This window comes from Xiphophorus hellerii, chromosome 12, assembly GCF_003331165.1.
Source record: "Xiphophorus hellerii strain 12219 chromosome 12, Xiphophorus_hellerii-4.1, whole genome shotgun sequence".
NCBI classification, from domain to species: Eukaryota; Metazoa; Chordata; class Actinopteri; order Cyprinodontiformes; family Poeciliidae; genus Xiphophorus; species Xiphophorus hellerii.
The window spans coordinates 31523367-31547460 of NC_045683.1; the positions used below are offsets into that span (position 1 = coordinate 31523367).

A 24094-nucleotide genomic window follows, 5' to 3' on the forward strand; every position below is an offset into this window, starting at 1 on the left:
TTGACAACCAGTGACAGGCAAGTCAAGAACTGTGACACTGTATGAGTACCACTAACTGTATGAGTTAGAGGTACTCATACAGTTCACACTCACAGACAGATACGTTTTTGGAGAGTTGCAGATCATAAAAACAGCAAGGTTGGTGAGGTGTGGGTGTTCAAGGTACAGGGTCGACAACTAGAGATGAAAAGGAGGGCCATAGTCGAGATCAGTCAAGAGTTCCAGTGATAAATCGTGTTTACAGGCGACATTGTGTTGAAGAGAGCGTAGCGAGGTCGAGGTAAGCTCTTGTTAAATATGCAAAGATTTTCACTTAAAAGTGACCAAACTGGAGAGGAATAATAGAGGACATGTTGGACAAAGGATGTTGAATGTGTAACAGGAGGGGAGGAGAGAAGAAGAAAACCATGGGAAAGTTTCATGGATGGATGTAGTGGAGCGGGATTTGCATAGACATGAATAAGGGATGTGACAGGGAAGGATGATGGGTATAGAGTTGGATAGCGACCCCTAAAGGAAGCAGATTAAAAAAAGACAACGAACTTGTGAAAATCCTTGTTTTTAGGATTTTTTTTTTTTAGTGTTTCGGTGGAAGTGAATAGCTGCTACAAGTGCCGGAGAAAAATCACCACAAACTCACAATTATTATTATTTTATTATCTATTTTTTTTAGTAAACCAGCCAGTTAAAAAAAATGCCTTTTGACGTAATGAGAAGCTACGCGCAAGACTGTCACGTGATTTATTTTTTTGGCTAGAGCCATATTTTTGTAGCTACTGCTGTAAGAAGCTACCTCTAAAGCAAAACCAGAGGCTTGCAGCTTCGCCTACCAACGCCATGGATTTCAACGTGAAGAAGTTAGCCAGCGGTGCGGGGCTGTTTTTCACGCGAGCCGTCCAGGTATTTAAACGCTGCGGCGACTTGGCTCGCGCTTCCTTCCACTTTGCCTACCAGCTGTTACGTTTCAGGACGTCTGACTCTGCAGTTCATCTTCGAAACACACCTCATTATCACAACTAGCAGAACATGTTCTCAATATTCAGGTTTTAGCTGTGCTATATTCAGTTGTAGGCCGACGAAGCAGAGCTATACAAATGTCACGGTCGGTAATTTTAGCCAAACCATTACTAATTAACGAAGTGTCTTTTATTCACTTTTTCATTTACTCATTTGGCAACAACTGTATGGTAAAAATGATAAACATGAGCACAAGCAGGTTGACACTATGATAGTAAGGGATGTTATTATGGAAATTATTAATGAAACTTTGAGCCTAAGTTATTTATTAGCATGTGGAGTTGACATTGGTTGACTTGCAACAGGGTGTTTGTTCATGGTTGTTTGCTGTTTCAGTATACTGAGGAGAAGCTGGGCCAGGCGGAAAGGACAGAGTTGGATGCTCACTTTGAGAACCTAATGAGCCGCGCTGACTGCACCAAACACTGGACAGAGAAGATCTACAGACAGACTGAGTACCTGCTGCAGCCCAACCCAAGTATGATTACTATGTGGTAAAGTGTCATTACAGAAGGAAGTACTACATGAGCTCATGGTGTCTTCGAGCAGGACCACTGTAATGTCTAGGGATGTCTGCAGTATTAAGTTGATTAGGGTGGCACAGTGACAGTCATGGGGTTGTTGCCTTTTTGGTTACTCAGAAATAAGCGTCTTAGTTTCCTTCTGAAAGTTATTGTCAGTTCGTAAAAATAATTTGAGCTACAGACTGTTGTAACGTCAGTGTCTATATTTTTCAGATTTGTGCCATATTAAAAATCATCAGATGCTTATCAAGTTCAAAATTACCTCAAGCTAACCTCAAGTGTACAAAAGCATACTGCAGATTCTAAACTAATTTATTAAACTAAAAGTAACAGAAATATTGGGAACCTGTGTGTGGGAAAGAAAGTACACCCCTGCTGTATTCCTCTTAAATGCCAAAGTTTTTAAGATGGAAAGTAGTTCTTAATTAATTGATAATTAGCAAGTATGTGTACCTACAGTATATCAGGCAGTAGTTTTGGCAATTTGGTGGTCTGAGCCATATACGTTCATCTTAGCAAAAGGGCCAATGAAGAGAGGACATCAGCAGAACCCTTAATGAAGCAACTGTTGCTGCACATCAATCTGGGATGAGTTATAAGGCCATTCCCAACCAATTTGTGGAAAGCATGCTAAATGTTGGAGTTGATGACAGAACATAGAAAAGGACCAAACCAACATAACATATTTGGAGAGGTTGCTCATACAGAAGCATGAGTTGGGTTTGCAGATTTTGCAATTTAGTAAAATGCAAAATCTTTTGAGCAACGTTCTTAGAACACATGAGACCAAAGTTGGGTGTAATGCTATGTTTGTTGAAAAACCAAATGCAGTGAATCAGCAAAAAACAGTACTTGCCAGCTGTCTAGCATGGTGGTGGAGGAATGATGATGTGCACTTGGCAGCCACTGAACCTGAGTAGCTTCCCATCATTTAGCTGTCAGTGAATGCCTCTGAACAGCACTCTGTTAAATGCAAGAACAACTGTTTTACTATTGAATCCGGGCTGAAATTGGATTGCGCGACAGGACAATGATCCCAAGCACATCAGCAACCTGCAGTAGAGTGGATATGATAGCCGGGTATGTCCAGCCCCTCACCTGACTGAAATGCTCTGAGTGGAACCTAGAAAGTTTCTCTGTTAACTTATAATATTGGTTTAAGGTTTCTAAAAAAAAAAAAAAACTGGGAAATGTTCAGGATTTTTGTAGTTAATGAAACATTTTGCTTCCCATTAAAACACACTGTTTTACAGTCACATGACATATGACTTGAAAGGAAATTGTTCATTAAAGTGAATTCTGCAAGGCTTTCATCCACAACAATATGACAAACCAATAGTCATCCAGAAAACAACTTCCTAAAGTTACTGCCGCTGACGGTGGCGCTACATGCCATTGAATTCTAAGGTGTACTTTGTTGTTCTCTCATACTATTTTTCTATTTTGTCTTGATCTTTATTTAATAAATGTTTGTGCTTTGCAGTACTTTCACACCTGATGTTAGATTTTCATAATATTGGAATCTGATTGATTACAAACTTACAAATGAAAGAAAATTTACTATTTTCTCCTCCTGGCTATGGTTAATAATGTTGATCAGGCTGTATAGGGTGAGATGTAAGGACAGAGAGCTCTAACTTGTCATCTTTTTGACTCTTCATGCCACAGTTGATCATACTGGTGAGTATCCTGCCTTCCAATCCCCATGTAGTGCTCTGCTGTGGAAACCTTTCATGCTTTGCATCATTAGCATAAAGGAGTAATCAACAGGAACAAAAATGCTGACATTTTTGTGATGTTGAGATCAAATACAGATTTTTTCACTGTACGATCAGGAACATCAGAGTGACCATTGAATACTGAAAGCAAGAGTTATCTCAGGACAAAGGCTGCTGTTTCACACAGCTAATCAGACAAAATGTTTCCTTGGGACCTTTTCCACTAAACCGATCTCAGTGCTGACTGAGCACCAGGCTTCTTCAAATTTGCTTAATACAGACTCCTACAGGAGATTCTTCCTGCTCACAGCCATCACCATCTGCAATGACTTTTTGAAGAGTCTTGGATACATCAGTGATCACATGTTCTCTTCCATATGAAGGGATTATGGAAAAAAAATATCTCCGATTTTTAAATTCAACCCATATCTCGACAATATTTTTGATTTTCCATGTATCTGTACCAATCTGTCGTAGTCAGTGATAACAAATCAGAACTGCAGTTTCCTTTTCAATATGTGATTATTTGATAGTTTATTGCCTGCTGAGAGAACAATATGTGGAACCGAACAGGTGATCAGTGATGTATTTTGTTTACTGTTAATTTAACTGACTGAATAACAAAAAAAAAATTGATCAAAGTTACTAATAAATTAGTAATAGTAAATTATCTCTAAATTTGTTTAGATTTTTAAACAAAACCTTTCTTGCTTGTATAGTCTGCTAAAACCACTCTGACAGATTATGTGCCACATGCAGAAACAAGTTTGTTTCAGAATAAAGTTGGTTAAAGTGTTGCTGGAGTTTTCACCTCACCATGCGCCTTGAAAGTAGGTGAAGTTGTGCCAGAAGTCTTTGGATCTCAGTTTGTAATGAGTAGAAATGATAGTAAAGAATAACCTGTCTGCTTCAGAAATTAAACTCAGGATTTTCCCTGCAGGTGCCAGAATTGAGGAGTTTCTCTATGAAAAGCTGGACATGAAAGCACCCTCCAGGGTTACCAACGCAGAGCTGCTGGGTCAGTATATGGAAGATGCTGCGAAGGAGTTTGGGCCTGGTACACCGTACGGTGAGTGTATTAGCTCTGAAGGGCCTGAAGGTTAGATTGCAACATGCTACCAGTGGTTTCTTGAACTCTGGTTTCTGAACCTCAAAAATGTCTGTTATGTTGCTTTTAGCTGTGTCCCTGCTTTAACACACCCCACTGAGTAGGAAATGAGTAAGTCACTAAAAGAAACTCCACACACTTCATCAGTCCTGAGCTGTTGGCTGATGCTGTAGTTTTGTGGCTTCAGTGAAGACAAAAGCATGTTCCTGCAGGTGGTTGAAACCACGGATAGGAGCGGTAACACTTCATTAGACTAACATGAACGAGGCTTCATAAATGTTTGACTGTTGTCATGAGATGTCACTTGGTAAATTATCACACTTCTAATGCAAAGTTGATACTTTTAATGAAATTTTAATGCAACTTTGCTTTAAAATTGTAATTATTTACCAAATAATGCAAAGTTGACACTTTTAATGCACTTTTATCACAATTTCTATTGAAACTTTGGATTAAAAATTTCACTATTAACTGAATGACACTTCATGATAAGTCATAAACATTCATGAAGACTCCTTTATGTTTATGAGAGGTGCTACAGTATGTCAGTCTTATTCACACCGCTTCAGTGAAATTGTTAACAAAGGAGCTTCTCAGCACACAAGAGTACTGTGGAAGAAAACTCTTCTTTTGTTGAAATATTAAAATTTAAATTAATGAAACGTAATGTTGAGATAAAATATAATTCTAACAAAAATATTATCATCGGCTTTATTGAATTTTTCACTTATCCAGGGTGACAGAAGATCAAGGCTTACTGATGCTCTTGCCTCAAACTGGCTCTAAGATCTTTTTTTAGCATAAAAGCATTTATTCTGCTGCCTGTTCAATGGATGTCCTTCCTCTCTACATGTTGCTTGCACTGTTTTCGACTACAGGCTGTAAATAGTTTTTCCCGTCTGTGTAAGTCTGAGGATCAATAGAGCTTTAAATGAGGTTAGCTGCTCTCTGCATTCTGCTGCAGCATCAGTAGGCATGTAGCTGTCACTAGGGAAAGCTATTGCTCCAAAATTCAATAAGAGATTCTGATTTATGCATGAGTTGTGCAACCCTAGTACTTCAGCATCTCGGTATCTTTTAAATAAATGGACTGAAAATTCAGATTAGCTCAAACTCTGACTGATGCCACAGTTTTTCTAGGTTCTATTAATTTCTTAGAAAGTGGGGATAAATCCTGCACTTTTCGCAAAAAGTGGAGGATTTTTGTCAATAAATAAATGTTACATTTATGTATCTGTGGTCTGTGTTAAAATATTAGCATTTATGGGGCCCCTGAAGCAATGAAGACAGTTCATTGGAAGAGATGAACTGTCTTTAAGGCCAGAAACCATACCATGCCAATACAATGATTTTAGTTGTTGGTTTGTCCTGCTTTACTGTGCTTAAAGTTACTTTATGTAACTTCTATAAAGTTTATGTATTTGTTAAACTATTCATCATGTCATGACAGTATGTTAGGAGATCAACCATCTGTGAAAAGATGGATCTCCTCTACATCCTTTCTGAGCGACTTGTTGGCTTCTGAAGAAATGCACAGCTCCCAACCAAAAACAACCAATCAGAGCCAGGTCTTATGTGGTTTTACAATTTGTTAAATGAATAAACCTTTGAAGTACAAACATTACTTGTTTCTTCAAACTTTAGTCAAATAAACAACAGTAACCTAAAGCCAACATCAGGATAAGCTGTTTCTCATTGGAAGAGATGAACTGGCAACTTTTTTTATGCAGTTTGGGTTATTGTGATGCACATACTAATTAACCACTGATTAAAATTTACCAATGACAGTCTAAGTCAAAGAGGAGGGGGAGGTCAAGGGAATAAGAATTCTCCAAAATGATTTTTCTTTCATTAATTAATGAAAACAAAAAAGAAGATATATTTAACTTTATATTAGTCTCTGGATTTTTAACAAACAGCACATTGTTTAGACTTCAAGAGCTCAGTAAAAATCCAATAAAGGGAAAAAGGAACATCAATATTGGCCAGTAAAAGCCTCAGCACATTTCTGATGATGACTTTTGGCCTTCACTTGCCCTATCTTCTTAAATATGTCCGTTTCTAGTTAAGGGCCCTTCAAGGGTCATTATGGATCTTCTGCAGGAATAGAGTTCTGCCAAGTTGTGCTACCATTGTTGTTTTTGTTGTTTTAAATAAATAATCTTTTGCACAATGGTGACACCTACTGGAGCAACTCCATCCCTACATTTAGCATCTTCATAGGAATACGCTAGTCTAGGAGTGGCGAACCATTTCATCATTAAGAGCCAAATTAATTAATCACCGTAAAGAGGTATGCAGCGATTTCAAGACTAGCTTTGTACCACATTTCTGAAATGTTTTTGTTTCGTGGGACTCCTAATGGTGTTTAGGTTTTACAACTGTTTTTGGGTTTGGTTTGTACTCTGTTCAACTATTTCATGTGTGTCAGTAAGAACAGCACAATGTTTAGACTTAGCTTGTTAAAATGTTGTAAAAACTCATTCACAGGCATACAGAAAACTTTTGAGCTTTGTCTGACAAACTGCCAGATGTGGAAGTGTCTCATGCAGGACATTTTTTAAACATGTTTGACAATTTACTCAGATTTGTATCTATTTGAGGGTATTGTGTTGATCATTCAGATATTTTACTCTGTACTTTAAACATTATTTTGGTGTAACACCCCAAGATCATCACTGGCCTCTTTAAAAACGTCCTGGATTTCATCCCTGCTCAGGGGTGAATTTAACATAACGTAACGTTTAACATAAATATTAATATTCAAGATGGGTTTGGCGCACAATAATACATATTAATAATTTAAACTCTCAGAAGTCTCTGATTCTTTCAGATTTTTCTCACTTACGTTCTGGGTTTTTTTGCGGTTGAAAAATGGCTCCATATCTCAAATCCATGAACCACAAAGTGCACCGACATGAAATGATGTAGCCAATAGAAATACAGATACCTGTTGGGAAAAGCTGGACCATAGAAACAGATCTTATTCCTAAGTGGTTCAGCCCACATCTGTCACCTAAATTTTCTTCTCCTAGACAGACAACTTACCAGATGTTCACCATCTGCGCATTGTGCATGTTACGCTGCTCTAGTGATGCAGCGTAAACTTGAAAAAAATACAAAGCAATAAATGAGGAATTAGTCTTTATATCTACTGCAGTAGCACTGAATCAACTGATTTGTGACATTTCTTTGGTCTTGTTGCAGGGAGCACTTTGCTGAAAGTTGGGGACTGTGAGAGGAGACTGGGAGCAGCAGAGAGAGAGTTCATTCAGACCTCAGCCATCAGCTTCCTCAATCCACTCAGGAACTTCCTGGAAGGAGACTGGCGAACCATCTCAGTGAGTGTGGAACATTGTGGTGGTCACTGAGGTTTATCACCTGGCTTAAGTGTTTGGATGATTTCTCAATTTTACATTTCGATACCCACTTTGATAACAGGTTCATTAGAGGAATAGCAAATGATGAATTTACCATGAGAAAAAAGAGTCAACTCGTAGAGGACTTTAGGAAGTGTGTGTCCCATTATCTCTGATATAAAACTAATACAGCACTTCAGAAGAAGCACTTCATATATTCCAGTGAGGACAGAGTTAATCCTCCGTCATGCAATTGCAGGGTTTCCCCCCAGAAAACTTGCCAAGCCTGGTGGTCAGGGCGCCGAGGCGGTCCACCGGCGGTACACCCTGCTTTTGTATTAAAAGATGTGAAGTACACAGGAAATGTAAAAATATTACTGTAATTATAAAACATCACCAGTGAAACACTATTTAAATCTACAACTAGTCTTTAAAACAACAAATCAAAAAATACAATTAAAATGAATATCAATTAATTTGCTCTTCTGTTTAATCCAAAATAAGTCAGCAGCTCCATCAGGCCCCCAGAGCTTCAGGGGCCCCATAAATGCTAATATTTTTACACAGACCACAGATACATAAATGTAACATTTATTTATTGAGCATATCAATGCTGCTAAATTTGATTTAATGGTTTCTCTGTACATAAATTAAAATATTTTAAATTGTTTAACATTTAAATGTAAGATTTTAAGGAGCTGGCAAGTTTACTTTGTAAATGTTCAAAGAACAATATTCATAGGTAGATTGTTTTGTTACCACAGCAACAATCTGATGGTATGAATTTAATCTTTGATATTGAGCTCTGTTTGTTCACAAATACAAATGAGTAAACTGCAATTATATCTGATTGCCTTTTAGGTTGGTCAATTAATCTACTTAATTAATCTTTTTTTAAATTCTTTTTATTATTGAAATTAATGAATAGATTTATTTTCTTTTTTTTTATTTATATAAATGTACATGTATATCTGGGCATCGGTTCAGAATTTGAAGCTCAAGCACTCCTGGGTTATGTATGAAGCAACGATCCAGATTTGCCTAGTCAAAGCCTGGGCTGTAATTCAATAAATTGCTGTGAAATTACTTTAAACAGGCCGTTTATTCTTGAAAACATTTCAGGTGACCTAATTAAAACAGTTCTGTAGCTTTCCCTTAATAAATGAAATCATCATTTAAAAAAAACACATTTTATATTTCTTTAGTGTTTTGAAATATTAAAGTGTGACCAAAAAAAAGCAAAAACGAAAGAAATTTGAACGGGTGTTGTCTTGTTGCAGTAGCTGGGTGCTTAGTCCCTTTGTGACACTTTTGTACAGAGAGAGCGCCGTCTGCTGGAGAACCTTCGCCTGGACCTGGACGCCTGTAAAGCACGTGTAAAGAAGGCCAAGGCGGCCGAGGCCAAGGCAGCGGTGAGCCCCGACTCACTCCCACGTCCCCTCAGCTTTCCCTTTAATCATTCTAATAAAAGCGTGTGTTGGTTTCAACCATTACTAACTGTCTTCATATTGACCATTTTTGCAGTGCGAGGGTGCAGTAAGTATTAAAAACTGCTTTATATGGTGCACACCTTGAGTTATTTTTTCAGTCTTACTAGCTTTGATGTACAGTGCTACTTCTATTGGCGAAAAGACAAAAAAAAGAAAAAAGAAAGACTTAAAAAGTCAAGGCAGTGGACTGAAAAAATATCCACAACCTCAACTGACTCTTTTGTTGTCTCCATTGACTCTACGTCATTAGAGTCTTAATGACTGACGATGTTTGGATGAATCATGCTTATTCTTTATTTGCTTTTACCTGCGTGCCTTCTTTTGTTTGCTGTCATCTTTGTTTATTTTAATTCCTTTTTAGATTAGGATTTAGTGACACCTAAGGCATTGCTTTGGTGCCCTTCTGTTCTGACGGTGCAAGTTATTGAGGTAAATTGGTAGCAAAATGGCAGGAGCTTGGAGATTTCAAATTAAATCTTCAAATTAATGAACTATTTAAAAAATGTGCACCTGCATATAAAATGCAAAAAACTTTAGTATTTACACAAATAATCATGATTATAATTTTTTTCCATAATCAAACAGCCCTACTTTAGATTCTGTTCAAATGCATTTTACTTTTCAAAAAAAAAATTGCAAATTTTCTTAAAAAAAAAAAGTTCTCACTGTGAAAACTCTCATTTATTGTCATAAAAAAGGTTCTGTCGCTAGATGGCAGTAGAGGCATATAAACCTTGTTTATGTTACCAGGCTTTTAGTAGAAAGACGAATTGGACTTGTCAACACAGCAGTTCTCACCAGAGCAGATGCCTGAAGTCTTAACTAGATCACAGGTTAGAAATGCAGGACAAGTCTTGCTCTTTGTTTTCCTTCTGCTGTTTTTATTTGACGTGAGAATATTACAGATATAATAGCTAAGCACATAAACACACTTATTTTAAAAGCCTTTTTTGTTGATGTTTTACAGAATAACCACAGGAGGTAGATTATCAAATAACTTCCCATTTTTAAAAAGCACATCTAAAATGCCTTCAACAAAGTCTGAGCAGGGAGTACAAAAATGTCAGTTATTTGTTGTTTTGTCTTGATCGTTGGATGGATGTTTTTCTTGGCTCTAACAAAATGCCTTTTGATCCGAATGAAGCAGCTGCACATTCTCCATGTTCTTAATTGAGTGGAAGAACAACGCTGGCAAGAGATCAAATGAAGTATTGTAAGGATAGCAAAAAAACAAATTTCTGGAAGTTGTCACTTTCCAGAAAAGTGACAACTTTTCTGGAAAGTGAGCTTAAAATAGGAAACGTTGACTTTGTTCCTGCATCATCACCACCTCTGCACCCATGCTTCTTTATGTGTCAGGGAATTATTTATAACCCATCCTTGTCCTGTACTTGTACAAAATAAATCAGCTGACCAGCCATCCACTTATTGATTGTGTATTTTTGGCCAGAATTACAGCCAGTTTTCCCTTTTTTGTTTGTTTTCTTTTTTTTGTTTTGAATTAATTTATTTTTGTAATTCATAATTGTTATGTTTTTTTTTATTAGTTTCTTTATTTGAAGAAATATGTTTTTTTTATGTGATGATGAAACCATTACTTGGCTGGCATGCTTGCATGTGCATAATAAAAGCACAGCCTGCAGCTTCAGACTGGAGTAGTAAGGTCAGTGAGAGACTGACTCACTGGTTTCAGTAATGTGGCAGCTGTTGTTTGTATACAGTGATTGCATCACCTCTCTACACCTTTCTTTTATAACTTCAGACACACCTAATATGAAAGTATGCTGGCTGTTGTAAATTCCCCTCTTCTTTTTTTTTCTCCCTTACAGTTAATCTGTGTAATTCCTGTGAGCCGATGTCACTTTAAATTAGACCTGCATTCCAGGACTTTTATATGCACCTTCAGAGGAAATGTAATCCTAAATCTTGTCTTTAAAGATGGTTTCTATATGCATTAAATTGCAAAAGTCTTTAGACTGAACTTTTTCACATTCAGTCATGCAACAACTGCAAACTCCAATGGCTCTTGTAAGGTTTTTATGTGAGTGAACAGCACACTGTAGGGGCAGAATTGTAAGGTGGATGGAAAATCATACTTGGTTTTCTTTTTTGAATGCGTAATTGAACTCTGATGCAGACCAAAGAAGCAAACTCTGGTCGTCCTACAAACCTCAGGCTCAGTTTGGTTGAAGTGAACTCTGGCGTGGTTCAAATGCATATGTGAACACCAAGTGGACCGGAGAACAATCCAAAAGCACCAAGCGGACCATAGCGTGGGGCATTGTGGGTAAATGCAACCAAAACAAATGGACGAGTCTACCGGAGAAATGGCTTGTAGTCTTTTGCCAAAGAGAAATGATCCAATGGTTAAAATCTGATGCCACTCATTTTGTGAAGAAGGAAGTTTTCATGTTGCTTCATTCAGTGGTTGTTGGTGAGGTGGTGAAGAGGTTGCTCAAAGGGTTTGGTTGGTTTAGTCAGAGAAGCAACCAAGATGCCCATGGCAGCTTTAGAGGAACTGCAGAAATACAGAGTGTAGGTGGGAAAACCTGCTGTCAGGGCAACCATCTGCTCTGGACCCCACAAGTCTGGCCTTTATGGAAGAATACGAAGAAGGAAAACCTTGTTGAAAGCAAGCCGTCAAGCATCCTATTTATATTTCACCTCAAGTCATGTAGAGGTCAACTCGCACATATCTGGAAGAATTAGGTTGGTTAGATTAGACCAAAACTGAACACACTACAGTAGAACATGTTTATGCATGAACATCTTTGTTTCAGTAGGTACCGCGAGTCTGGTTAGAGTTTGCAGGAAAATGGAAAATAAAGGGCAGAACTGGGGAAAAAAGCCGTTGGAGGATTTAAGACACCGAATAATGTGGTGGAGGTTCACCTTCCATCAGGACAACTGAACATGTGCAAGTTAAAACAGACAAACTAAGTGAAAGGTGCTTCTGATTACATATGCTTGACTGACACTTTAAAATACATTTACAATCCTGCAATGATTTCCTTCTGTTTCACAATCAGGCATTGCTTTGTGTGTTTCTCACATAAAACAGCAATACACTATAGCATAGTTTGTTGTAACGTCAGTACCTTTGCAAGGCATTATGCAGATTGAATACTCAGCAGTACAAATGATGAAATAATAATTCTGATTTGTGTAGGTGGCCCCAGATTTTCAGGAGACCAGACCTCGCAACTATGTTCTTTCTGCCAGTGCCTCTGCGGTAAGAAGACACTTCCTCCTCACCAATTTTATGAAGTTTGAATGCCACATACTACAATGACAAACCTATGCTTATGCTGGATATAGGAGAAGCCACTGCTTACGTCTCCCAGATTCCTAAAAACACCTAATATTTTCTCTCTGTTCCTTGACTTTATATTATATTATGTCAGTTGTAAATGGGATGTGAAGCTTGGCTTTAGCATTGAGAAGGGGGTGTGTCCATACACAGAGATTAGTTCACTCTGCATGCCAGTGTAATGCTCTCTAGCATGCTGACATTTAGAAAGTTGTCATAACATTAAGAGAAAATATGCAGCAGCCCAGTTAATGTTGTACATTTACTTAGTAGGGAACCATTCCACAGTAATCCTGTCAGTATAAACTCTAATCTGATGCCTGTGTTTATATTCCCAAGAAGTACCGTGCTGGGACACGTTGTTACCACCCTCTAAATTAAAGCAGCATAGCTCATATCACAGTCCTGGTGTTAAACAATAAGAATGGTTGTCATCATCACGGATGATGGCAACCATGGAGTTGGTTGTGATTTCAAAGAAATATTTTGAATAATTCAGTATCCTCCCTCTGGTCTTTTTGAGTCAGTCCTCAAAAGCCTATTTGATGTTTGTATTTTGGTGCTAAAAATGCTCAAATTTTCATATATTTGTCTTTTACACATTTAAATTCAGTTTACTGACAATTTCTCATAAAAATGTAGTAAAACAGGAATGAAAGCCTGTGTGTTAACTGGAATGAAGGTCTCTGGCACAGAAACGTTTGCTAACAATGTCTTATTTAATCCATCTGTATTCCTGCTCACATCTGCCACTGTTGTGTGTCCCGGCTGATCCGATGACGCTAGATGGGCTAAGGCCCCGTTTACATTGAGCCGCTCTTCAGTTAATCCGTAACATTTTTGTTGCGATCCAGCCGCTCATTTACACACCACCAGTGACCGGACTCTCTCGCCCGTTCACTTCTTCAAACCAGGTCTATGAGTCAAACTTTTCTGTATCACCCACCACAGAGGTGTGAAGTGCTCCACATGCACAGAGCTGTAGGGTTTATTCTACGCATGCATGGGCAGCTAACAACAAAAACAATGGCAGATTGTACTGTGCTGTGTTGCGCTACTTAACCTGCTCCATTTAACACAGTTCTTGATGAGGAATATATGAGCACTTTGTTTATGGGAGACACGTTACTATTTACAATTATATAGATACTTGGGGTGAAAAGCATATTCAATGACCTAATAAAATTACAGCGCCATCCAGTGGCTTCACATGTCAAGTACAGGTGACTCAAGTTGCCATCTAAACATGAAACTTTTTCCCAATTGACATCCGAAAATACGGGCAGTTCCTAAATCAGCTAACGGCAGTAACTGAGTGTTTGTAAGGCTATTTTTCTTTCTTTTGAACTGTAAGACCTCTAGCTAATATCTCTTTAATCTGAGAGGAGTCACAACAGGTCAGCGAGTTGTCCTTCAGCGGACGGATTGTGTCCTGAAGGTGGAAGAAAACTGTCCTCAGAAAGTTTTAGATTGCACTAGCTACTGGTGCATAACCACCAGTAGCTAGATCTGTTCAGATGGGATCAGATTTGATGTTAATCCCAGGTCTCATCAATCACATCAGTTATTTCCTTCTGGCTTATGGTCAAAATGCAGGCTTAAAGGTTGTGATTGTGTAGCGCAGACTGCTTTGACTTGTCTTGACAGTCACCAGTTTGTAATGAAGATGACAGATGGGCTCAGTTTGTGTGGGTACTGGTATTGTACATTGTGGGAATGAGCAGCGGTGTTTTGTCAGTGTCCTGGAGAAGCTGGCTGGGAAACAAGTCCTTAATTCTCTGTAGTGCCTACCAGACTGTGTGACAAACTTTCCATTGCTGCTTTCATTTTCCTTGTTGCCTAGAACTTTCCCAAAGGAAAAATGAATGGGAATGGGACAGAAGCTGGATTGTCTTGCTGAAACTTGTTTTTCTTTTCTTTCTTTTTTTGACTCGGCGTATCGATCAATCAGCTCTGGACTGAGGAAGTGGAAAAAGTAAGTACATCTGTTTGGTCGTTATATACAGTTTTGTTCCGCTTTTTTTTTTTTTTTAACACACCAGGCTAAACAAGCTTTGTGTTTTTAGAGCAGTTCTAACAGGTGTGAATATGGAGCATCAGAGTTTCTACTTGGTTTTGGCATATTAGATTTGTCTAACAAATGAGCTGATCTGGTTTGATGTTTCAGGCTGAACAAGATCTCAGGCTGGCTCAGACAGAGTTCGATCGGCAGGCAGAAGTTACACGGCTGCTTTTGGAAGGCATCAGTAGTACGCATGTAGGTCAGCCACCAGATTACTGGTCCCACACACACACCCTACTGATTCCGTTTCATTCATTATAGAAAAACATTTAGGTTGAAGGGGTTTTCACTGCTGCTTTCCTAATTTATTGAATACCTCTTCAGTTTACAGTTTGCATTTTGCATGTCTAAATGCTCTTAACACAGCCCTGAGTTCTACTGCTGTTTTCCTCACTAATCAAACTTATTCTGGAGTATTTTTCTGACCAGACTTCTTGCTCGAAGATGATAGTGCCCCTCTTTTTTTTTTTTTTCCTTCCAGTTTCTAAAAATGTGTCAAACAGTTCTTGGTCCAATTTTGGAAGTTTCTGCATCTCCTTAGATGTTTGCTCTGCTTGATGCCAATGATGTAACCCTTCTCAAACAGATTAACATCTTGTCAACCACAGGATGCGTCTTTCCACATGGTGGTTTAAGAAACGAGACGCTCCTTGTTGCATCAGCTGGGGTTAAATAACTTAAAAAACTAACTCTCTAATAATTTGTGGTCTAATAGTTAAAAATAATCACTCACGCACTAATTATGTAATAGGTGCAGGCCCAGCGGCATGAACGGGTTTTGGGTTCAATCTAATTATTTCTACTCTTGATTGACTTTGCATTGAATGAAATAGACTTCAGAGATTGGACAAATTAAACTTGTGCAACATACGAGCTAATGTTTATACAAATGTGAAGCAATATTTTATACATGTCAACATTTTATGCATGTCACATAAATAAACCATGTTTATCATATATTAATGAACATGGTGATTTTATTGAAAGGTTACATAAAGGTTTATGAATTTATATTAAAGTAAAAGCTTGTTTACTCTGCCCCCCCAAAATATGCCAATACTCCCCCCACACCCCCCGGCTAAACTCCTTTGGGGTCGGAGCTTTATAGGAGGCTGGTATCTATGTGCTTAATTTAATTCAGCTTTTTCTTGGCCAGGTGGTGTATTTCACTGCTGGTGTTTTCTCCATAGACTAACAAGGGAGGCCCACTAATACGGCATCTAATTAATTGCCATGTTTTTAATGCATAAAATCTACTCTGCTCATAGTTTAGTGTTAATATGAGCAGAATAGTCATAGTTGAAATAAAAAGGAAGTAACTGTTGTACTGTTGTCTTGACAGGTGAACCACCTGCGCTGCCTGCATGAGTTTGTGGAAGCTCAGGCCGCTTACTATAAGCAGGGTCATCTTCATATGCTGGAGCTGCAGAAAGAGCTGGGAAGGTGAGAGACAATGGAAGAGCTGATCCCAAAGCACAGCTGTTCCCCGTCACATGACCAAAGAGTTTAACTGCAATCAGCTTGTGAACTTTGTACCCAAGCAAAAAGGCACATAGTTTAGAATGTTAAAGATTAAATGCTAACTTAATATGTTTTATGACTCCAGGTTATATTAACTGAAGATGCTGGAAGAGGGTGTGTCTGATTGTGTATTTGTGGAAATTTTGGCCATGAATTTCATGACGGGGATCATTTAACACTCCGTCCTGTGCAGCAGCTCCTTCATGCTGCAGGAGTTCGGTGCTGCTCAGCCGTACAGAAATGGACTCGTCGGTTTTAATTTTACTGCTCTCAATCTTTGCATCCTGCTTGATCTAGTTCATGTCTCTAGCTGTTTGGTTTATCATTTCTCCCTGCAACACTATGACCAACAAATAAAATATGTGTTACTGTGCTTAATAAGCCACATTATTATTGCAATAAGGAACTACAATCCTTAAAAGGTCAAAAGACAGCACTGACTCAAACAGGAGAAACAATAGCAGCAATGCAACTGTCTCTGCACCTCCTGCTGTTTTTGAGCATTTTGAGGTTTTTCTGCAAAGCATTCCTTCATTAGCTCCTGTATCATTTATTATAATGCACTTTATAAGCCAGGGCTCCATCAATCGGCTCCAACTGGTCCGGAGTGCTGCTGCTCTCCTGTTGACCAACACTTGGAGACCCAGTCACATCATTCCTGTCCTTTATTCTCTTCACTGACTCCCAGTGCATTTTTGGAGTTTGCTTTAAACTTTTAATTGTTGTTTTTCAAGCTGTTTGTGATCTTGCACCTTCTTATTTAAGTGACTTCAACAAGCACATTACCTAGTTGTATCTTTTCGGTCTGCTGATCAACATCTTCTGGAAGTCCCCAGGTCAAAGTTCAAACAGCAGGCTAACCATTCATTTGCTGCAGCTGGTCCAAAGCTGAGGAATTCATTAACTTTTGATTTGCAGACCATCAGTGATCTAAAATTGCCTTTTACACATAGTCGCACTGTGACACTTCTAATATTTTTTACAGATTTTGATTGTTTTTATGTGTTTTTATTCTAGTCTATTTTTCTGGAACTGCACTAATATATGCACTAATGGAAAGCACTTTGGTTCAGTAGTGACTGTTGTAATAAAATCAGATTGATTGTAATTCTGGTTTACTGAACATTTTCTAGTCAGTTCTAAAGCTATGGATCAAGTTATTCTGTACTACAGCACAGTGTTGTGCAGAATAACTGCGGATTTGAAAAACGTCATTTTTAAGTTGAGATTCTTTCAAAACTCCTCTACTAAACCTCTTTAATATTTTGGCCCTTTAAGTCTGTATCCTGAGTGTTCATCCAGGGGAGTCCATAGAAGTGTTATTGGTATGAACAACAGGATGAATTGCTCACACTTTAAAAACAGTTGCCTACTAAATATTGCATCACAGCAGTCTTCTGCAACTACATCAGTTGTAGTTATCTGATATATTCTCCATCTCTAACTGTTTAACTGAGTTTTTCTACCTCACTTTGATTTTGCAGCAGGTAATTCTTTGTTTTATGTTCTTGAAAATAGTTTAATTTAGTTTGTGATTAATTTCTTTTCAATCAGTATCAGCATAAAAATATTCTTGGATGCATCCTCTGTGAGGCTGCCGATAAGGATGTTGGCTTTAGTTCCTTTTTCTTTACCAAATTATGACAAATCATTTCTACTGTTTTATGCTTTCAGTGCTGATGAGGATGTGTGAGTATCACTCTTTTATTAATTTGTTTTTCTCTTTTTACATCTTTACCTGATCCCACTGCAGTGTATCTGCTCCCAAGACGTATTGGACCAGTTGTTGCCTTGTGTTAGTCCCTTTGGGGATCCTTGTTTGTTTTGCTGTCTCCTGCATCCACTGCAGCCAGTTTTTTTTTTCTCAGCTCATCTGACTGATCTAAATCAGTGTCACATCCATATGAAGAAGTCTGCTCATGTCGAAATGTTTTTTTTTTAAGTTGTTGAATTGATCATTTACGATAATTTAACATGATTTTCAGTGTCATTGTTATCACCAAATGTGGACTGTATTTAAGGGGTTAAAATAATCACATTAGTACTGGAGGCCAGATTAATGGCATTCAGAGTAAATACCTGACATAATTGTATTTTTTAAGGGTCCTAAGGAAAGACTCTGGACCAAAGATCTCTGTTGTATGAGTTTAAAATCAAAATATCAGTCATCCTGGCAGTTATGTCTTTAGTTCATGAGTCTAATTAACTCATAGGATGCATCAGTCTTCAACAATAAATGTAGCTGAGCACCATCAGTATCAATATGGCAACTCTATTCACACCTACCTTAAGTGAAGCATCCTAATCCAAGCACTGCTCCCTGTGGAACACCGTAAATGTAATCTCTACACCGTGTTCCAAATTATTATGCAAATTGGATTAAAGTGTCATAAAGGTTACATTTTTAGTTGTGCTATTAAGTTTATAGATGGTATTGTGTGTCAGGGCTCTTTGAATCACTATAATTAATTTCAGAGCTGGTTGATTAGTTTGTCTGGTGAGCTCAATTAAAGAAATCTACTTCAGAAGGATGTTCCACATTATTAAGCAGGCCACAGGTTTCAAGCAATATGGGAAAGAGAAAGAATCTCTGCTGATGAAAATCATCAGATAGTGTAGTGCCGTATGACAAGGTATGAAAACATTAGATATTTAACGAAAACTGAAGCGTTATCGTACTGTGAAGAGATTTGTGTCTGATTCAGAACAAAGATGGGTTTGTACAGCTAAAGGCAGAATGAGGAAGGTTTCTGTTAGACAAATTCATCGGATTAAGAGAGCAGCTGTTAAAATGCCCTTACAAAGCAGCAAACAGTTATTTGAAGCTGCTGGAGCCTCTGGAACCTCAAGGTGGAGGAACCAGAGGCTTGCGGTGCATGAACTTACTATTGGGCCCCTAACCAGAGCTCACAAGCAGAAACGGTCTCAGTGGGCCCAGCTGAACATGAAGATTCATTTTCAAACAGACTTGTTCACTGATGACTGCTGTGCAACCCTGGATGGTCCAGATGGACGCAGTAGTGGATTGGTGGTGGATGGTCACCACGTCGCAACACGGCTGTGACATCATCAAGGAGGTGGTGGAGTCATGCTTTGGGCTGAAATCATGAGGAGAGATTCATTGGTCGGCCCCTTCAGAGTCCCTGAAGGTGTGAAAATGACCTCAGCAAAGTATATGGACTTTCTGACTGATCACTTTTTTCATGGTTCAAAAAGAAGAGCTGAACCTTCTGTAGCGAAATCATCTTTATGCATGACAATGCAGCATCTCATGCTGCAAGGAATACCACTGTGTCATTGGCTGCTATGGGCATAAAAGGGGAGAAACTCATGGTGTGGTCACCATCCTCTGACCTCAACCCTATTGAGAACCTTTTTAGTTTTCTCAAGCAGAAGATCTGAGGGTGGGATGCAGTTCATATCAAACCAGCAGCTCTGGGAAGGTTTTCTGACATCCTGCAAAGAAATTCAAGCAGAAACTTTCCACAAACTCACAAGTTCAATGGATCAAGAATTGTGCTGTGATATCAGAGAAGGTTCTATGTTAACATGTAACTCGGTCTGTTAAGGTGTTTCTGATTGAAATAGCTTTTGATTTTAGTACATGTGACCACTTAATGCTGCACATTCAAAGAATGACCGTTTACAGTTCTTTATAATCCATAAAATGTTTAGAAAATCTGCTGTGCATAATAATTTGGAACATTTTGCATTTTGAGTATTTTATTTTTGAAAAAATACTGTTCTCATTAGGAGCTATGTTCAGTAAAATTTGATTCATACTGTAATAGTTCATGACTTGAAAATTATACTGATCATCATTTTCATTGGCCATTTAAGAAAATCTGAGAAAATATCACTTGCATAATAATTTGGAGCACAGTGTAAAGCTGCACCCAAACACCAGCAGGACAGACACATTCAATAAATTAGAATATTATTGATGATCAATTTAACTATTAGAATAGCTTTCCTGAGGAAAATATGACATTTAGGGTTAGAATATTACACCAGATCATTAAAAATATTTTTTGAAATAGAAATATGAGCTTAAGGAAAATTATGTTTAATGCATTCTTAAAGGCTATTTTCAAAAGGTACTTTTGATTAATGCCAATGTATTGATTAGGGATGTGCGTCTGTTGTGCCATCATGTACTGCTGCTCTCAGCAGTACCTGATTTCCTCAAGTTTCTATGACGCATACTTTCACAGCTGGGTGTGTTGAGCTCTCTGTGATTGGTTTGGTTTTTCATATTTGAGGTACATGCATACTGTACCTCATATTTGACCATCGTGTGTGCCTCCTGCTCTTCAGGCTTCCCAATGCTTTTGCACTGAACTCCACTCACTCCGTGGCTGCTGCAGCCGGCGCGTCAGAAGGCACAGAGAGCCCAGTGGAGACGGAGACGCTGAAGATTGAAGAAGTCCAGGCACCAGCTACAGGAACCCGCAAAGCCAAAGTTCTGTATGACTATGATGCTGCTGATTCAAGTGAGCTCTCCCTTCTGGCTGATGAGGTGAGGACTTCTCATCTGCCTGCTGCAAATGATCTTTGATGATAATAATAACATAGATAAATAGATTTGATTCATAATGACAGATCTCAAAGGTCAAAGATTACTACTAACTTTTGATGGAAAAGTACATTATAGTTAGAACTGTTATTTTCAGAGCAGCTCAGTATGAAAAAAATAGAACCATGGAGTAGAATTACTGCAAGATGCAAGCAGGATGTCATTCATTTAAGCAAAGGGCATCAAAGAATGTCCAACTTCAGAACCTCAATCTGAAGCAAACCTTTGCTGTTTAGCAGCAGTATAGTGATCTAAAGCCCAACAGCAAGTCTACCTCTGAGTGACTCAGACTGAATGAAGATTTTAAAGTAGCCATAATCTGAGATGCTGTGGTCCGACCTTAAACAGCCGGTTGATTCTCCTAAACCCTCCAGTTTAGCTGAGTTAAAAGCAAATCTGCAAAGGAAATTCTCCACAACAATTGAACTCATTGCTAGTTATTGCTGTCAAGTAGCAAGGCACTTTTATTTATACAGAGCCTAGTAGTTAATAAAAAGAGAACATGGTTTGGATTTACTCAGTGTCATGAAGTGCGGTGGTGAGGCAGAGGCAACAGACCCAGGTCGAGATGAATTGATAGTTTTTAATGAAAATAAAAGTCAAAAAGACCAGGCAGCACAAAGGAGCGCAGGGCAGATGCTCACAACTGGAGACACAGGCAGACTCGACAAACACGACGCGACGAGGACCCGACAAAACACAGAGACACAGGTGAGACTAAATACACAGGAGGTAATTAGGGAACGAGAAACACCTGGGAGTAATCAAAGGGAGACAGGACAACACGGAGACACAGGAAACTCAAAATAAACACACAGAAAAACACGGAACATGACACTCAGGTTATCTTTGATAACAAAATATGCTTGATCTGAAACATTGTAACTGTGAACAGAAATCAGCTGTATTTACTTGATAATTCAATCTTTTTTCCTTGCTTGACTTTTATAGAAATGGCTTCTTATATAACACCTTGGGTGAAGCAGTTTGTCAACTAATCTGCAATTTTCCCTTGGAGATGAATACGATTCTATTCTATTGTGTTCTATTCTATTCCAGACAGTCTCTCATTAAGATAATTTTTGATCAGACTTCAACAAATCAAACCAGATCTGTTTCATATCCTTGGTCTGTATGTGCCAGTGATGGATTTTATGTTTGCCATTTCTTCTTTTGGCCTCAGTTTGTGTAGTTTCTATATTCATTTATGAACACACATGGAAGCTTTAGTTAAACAGCGCTATGAAAACTACTTTGTTTAGATTGAAGAACAATAGTCCACTTTCAAAGCTGATATCAGATTGTTATTCTTTCTTTATTATTTGACAGTAGGGAGATTTGGGACGAAGGATTTACAGGGTGGCTGAAACACTGCAAGGAAGCGAAAGAGACTCATAAACTCTTGATGGACCTAGAGAACACAAATGTGACGCAACAATAGAGTACCACAATGTTCTGAGCAAGCCTAGGAACTGCTGACTCAGATCTGGAACCAAATTCACAAAACTAAGGAGGACATGTGTTTGTGGAAAGCCCCTAAAAACAGGCAGCTATCAAAACATGTCACAAAAAACTCATGATCCAAAATAAAAACCTGGAGACCATGACTGATTGTAGTCCAAGCACCACTAGATGCAGTTTGAAGATAATATTTATGAACATGAACGCTCCTGTTGGACTTTCCCACAATTAATCATAATCTCCAGGTTTTGTGACATGAATGTTGCCTGTTGTCATTGTTGGAGTTGTGCAGTTAAGCTGCCTCTGTACTCTTAGATCCTTTACATAATAACACAGGAGGATCAAATATTACCTGGATGAGACATTCAGAGTGACAATAATGGAAAGCAAACTGGTTCTTCTGCAGAACCGGTTGAGGACTGGCTCCAGCAGCAGCCTTGGCTGACCACAAGAACTGCTTTAGTAGCAACGCTTTAGAGAGGAGAATAGCATAGAAATATTCCTTTGTTGTTGATCAGTGGAAAATTGTTCATTGTTGTCATACTCCTGCACAGCTTAGAGAGAGTGAACAGTGAGTATAAACTCACCGAGATCAGCATGAGCCATCAGGGACAATGAATGGAATGAAAACAAAGTGTGAACATGTGCATCGTTTTTTATTTCAACAGAGATAAGAAGTTGTTTCATCACCCTACTGTGAAACTTCAGCTGCTTCTCATCTGCTCTGCCTTCGGTTGATTGGCAGCTGAGGCCCTCATCCGTCTGGGCTCTTAGCTGCCCGCTCTGTATGCCTGTCCTAAAATGCTCCCTGTGTTCTGTGTTTCAGCTGATTACAGTTTACACGGTGCCAGGAATGGACTCTGACTGGCTGATTGGAGAGAAAGGAAATCAGAAAGGAAAAGTGCCTGTCACATACCTGGAGCTTCTGAGTTAGAGTGCATGCATGTGCATGAGTGTGGACGGGCACGACTGAAGCTTTCACTTCATAGGAAGTCACACTTCCACTAGCGAGTAAGCTTCAGTAAACACTCCACTGCAATCCGCTGCACACACTCCTCAGAACAATAACAGAAGGTCTCAACATAGTGGCACTGTTACAGTGAGAGCAGGAAACTCCCTGGCTGGGATCAGTCACATTCCTCCTAGACCAGTTTTGGTGATGTCATAACAATGTTGTCATTGATATTCTTCTATTTATTGAAGTGCATGTCAGATGTTTAATCAGAGGATTTCTGATGCTAACTTATTTGTTTTTCCGAGTGTTTCTTCATGTTTTTACAGGCCTTCCAACAATCTGGGAAAAACCTCCCAAAAATATAGAGTGATGTGAAAAAGTGTCTTCCCCTCTGTTTTTTTTTTTTTTTTTTTTGCAGGTAACATATGTAAACACAAAATGCAATTTTTAAATGAGGATGTTTATTATTACAGGTAGGCCTGTGGTGATAAACAAATCAATTAATTGCACGATAAATTAAAATGAGCTCCATACTAAAATGAGGGCTATAATAATCGCTTGTTTGTTTTCGTCCTGTCCTCTGACTCTTTCTACCAAACTTTAGATGACTAAAGTCTTCACTCCGGTGCTTTACTCTCCTCTTGTTTCCTTGGTAGCATGTGTATGAGCTAGAAATTTGACATGAATAAATCACGGCGTTCGCTCGGCTGGATGAGGGCAAGTGACCGTCGCCTCAACGTTACAGCTGCAGTCTGGCAGTGCGTTGGATCCAAGCTGAATGACCGCGGTGAACCATTGAACCTGTGGAGCCGCTGCGTTGTAAAACAGTAGCAATTAAACAATACAACCAACATGTCTGCACCTAAAATGCACTGATGCAAGTTTCCTTGAAAGTTCACCTCTGGATGTCAGTAGAAAAATAAACTGACCAAGTTATCCCAACCAGTTATTAGGTTTAGGGGGTAATCGCTTTTTCCCACAGGGCCATGCCGG

General features: G+C 38.7%; 1 protein-coding gene across 7 annotated transcripts; it reads left to right on the forward strand.

Annotated features, from left to right (window-relative positions):
• Positions 1-45: 45 nt before the first annotated feature.
• LOC116730313 (endophilin-B2-like) lies at positions 46-23648 on the forward strand. Of its 7 annotated transcripts, none has more exons than XM_032579432.1 (14): positions 46-280; positions 1354-1495; positions 3210-3221; positions 4200-4328; positions 7575-7708; positions 9046-9138; positions 9251-9262; positions 12386-12448; positions 14478-14501; positions 14694-14783; positions 15931-16031; positions 17784-17798; positions 20427-20628; positions 22973-23648. In XM_032579432.1, exons 2-14 carry the CDS (start codon positions 1417-1419, stop codon positions 23078-23080), a joined length of 1062 nt encoding a protein of 353 aa, XP_032435323.1. In that variant the 5' UTR covers positions 46-280; positions 1354-1416; the 3' UTR covers positions 23081-23648. The 7 variants fall into 7 exon arrangements, with proteins under 7 accessions (XP_032435323.1, XP_032435317.1, XP_032435320.1 ...); XM_032579426.1 differs by lacking the exon at positions 46-280 and adding an exon at positions 312-900; XM_032579429.1 differs by lacking the exons at positions 46-280; positions 17784-17798 and adding an exon at positions 313-900.
• Positions 23649-24094: the final 446 nt, after the last annotated feature.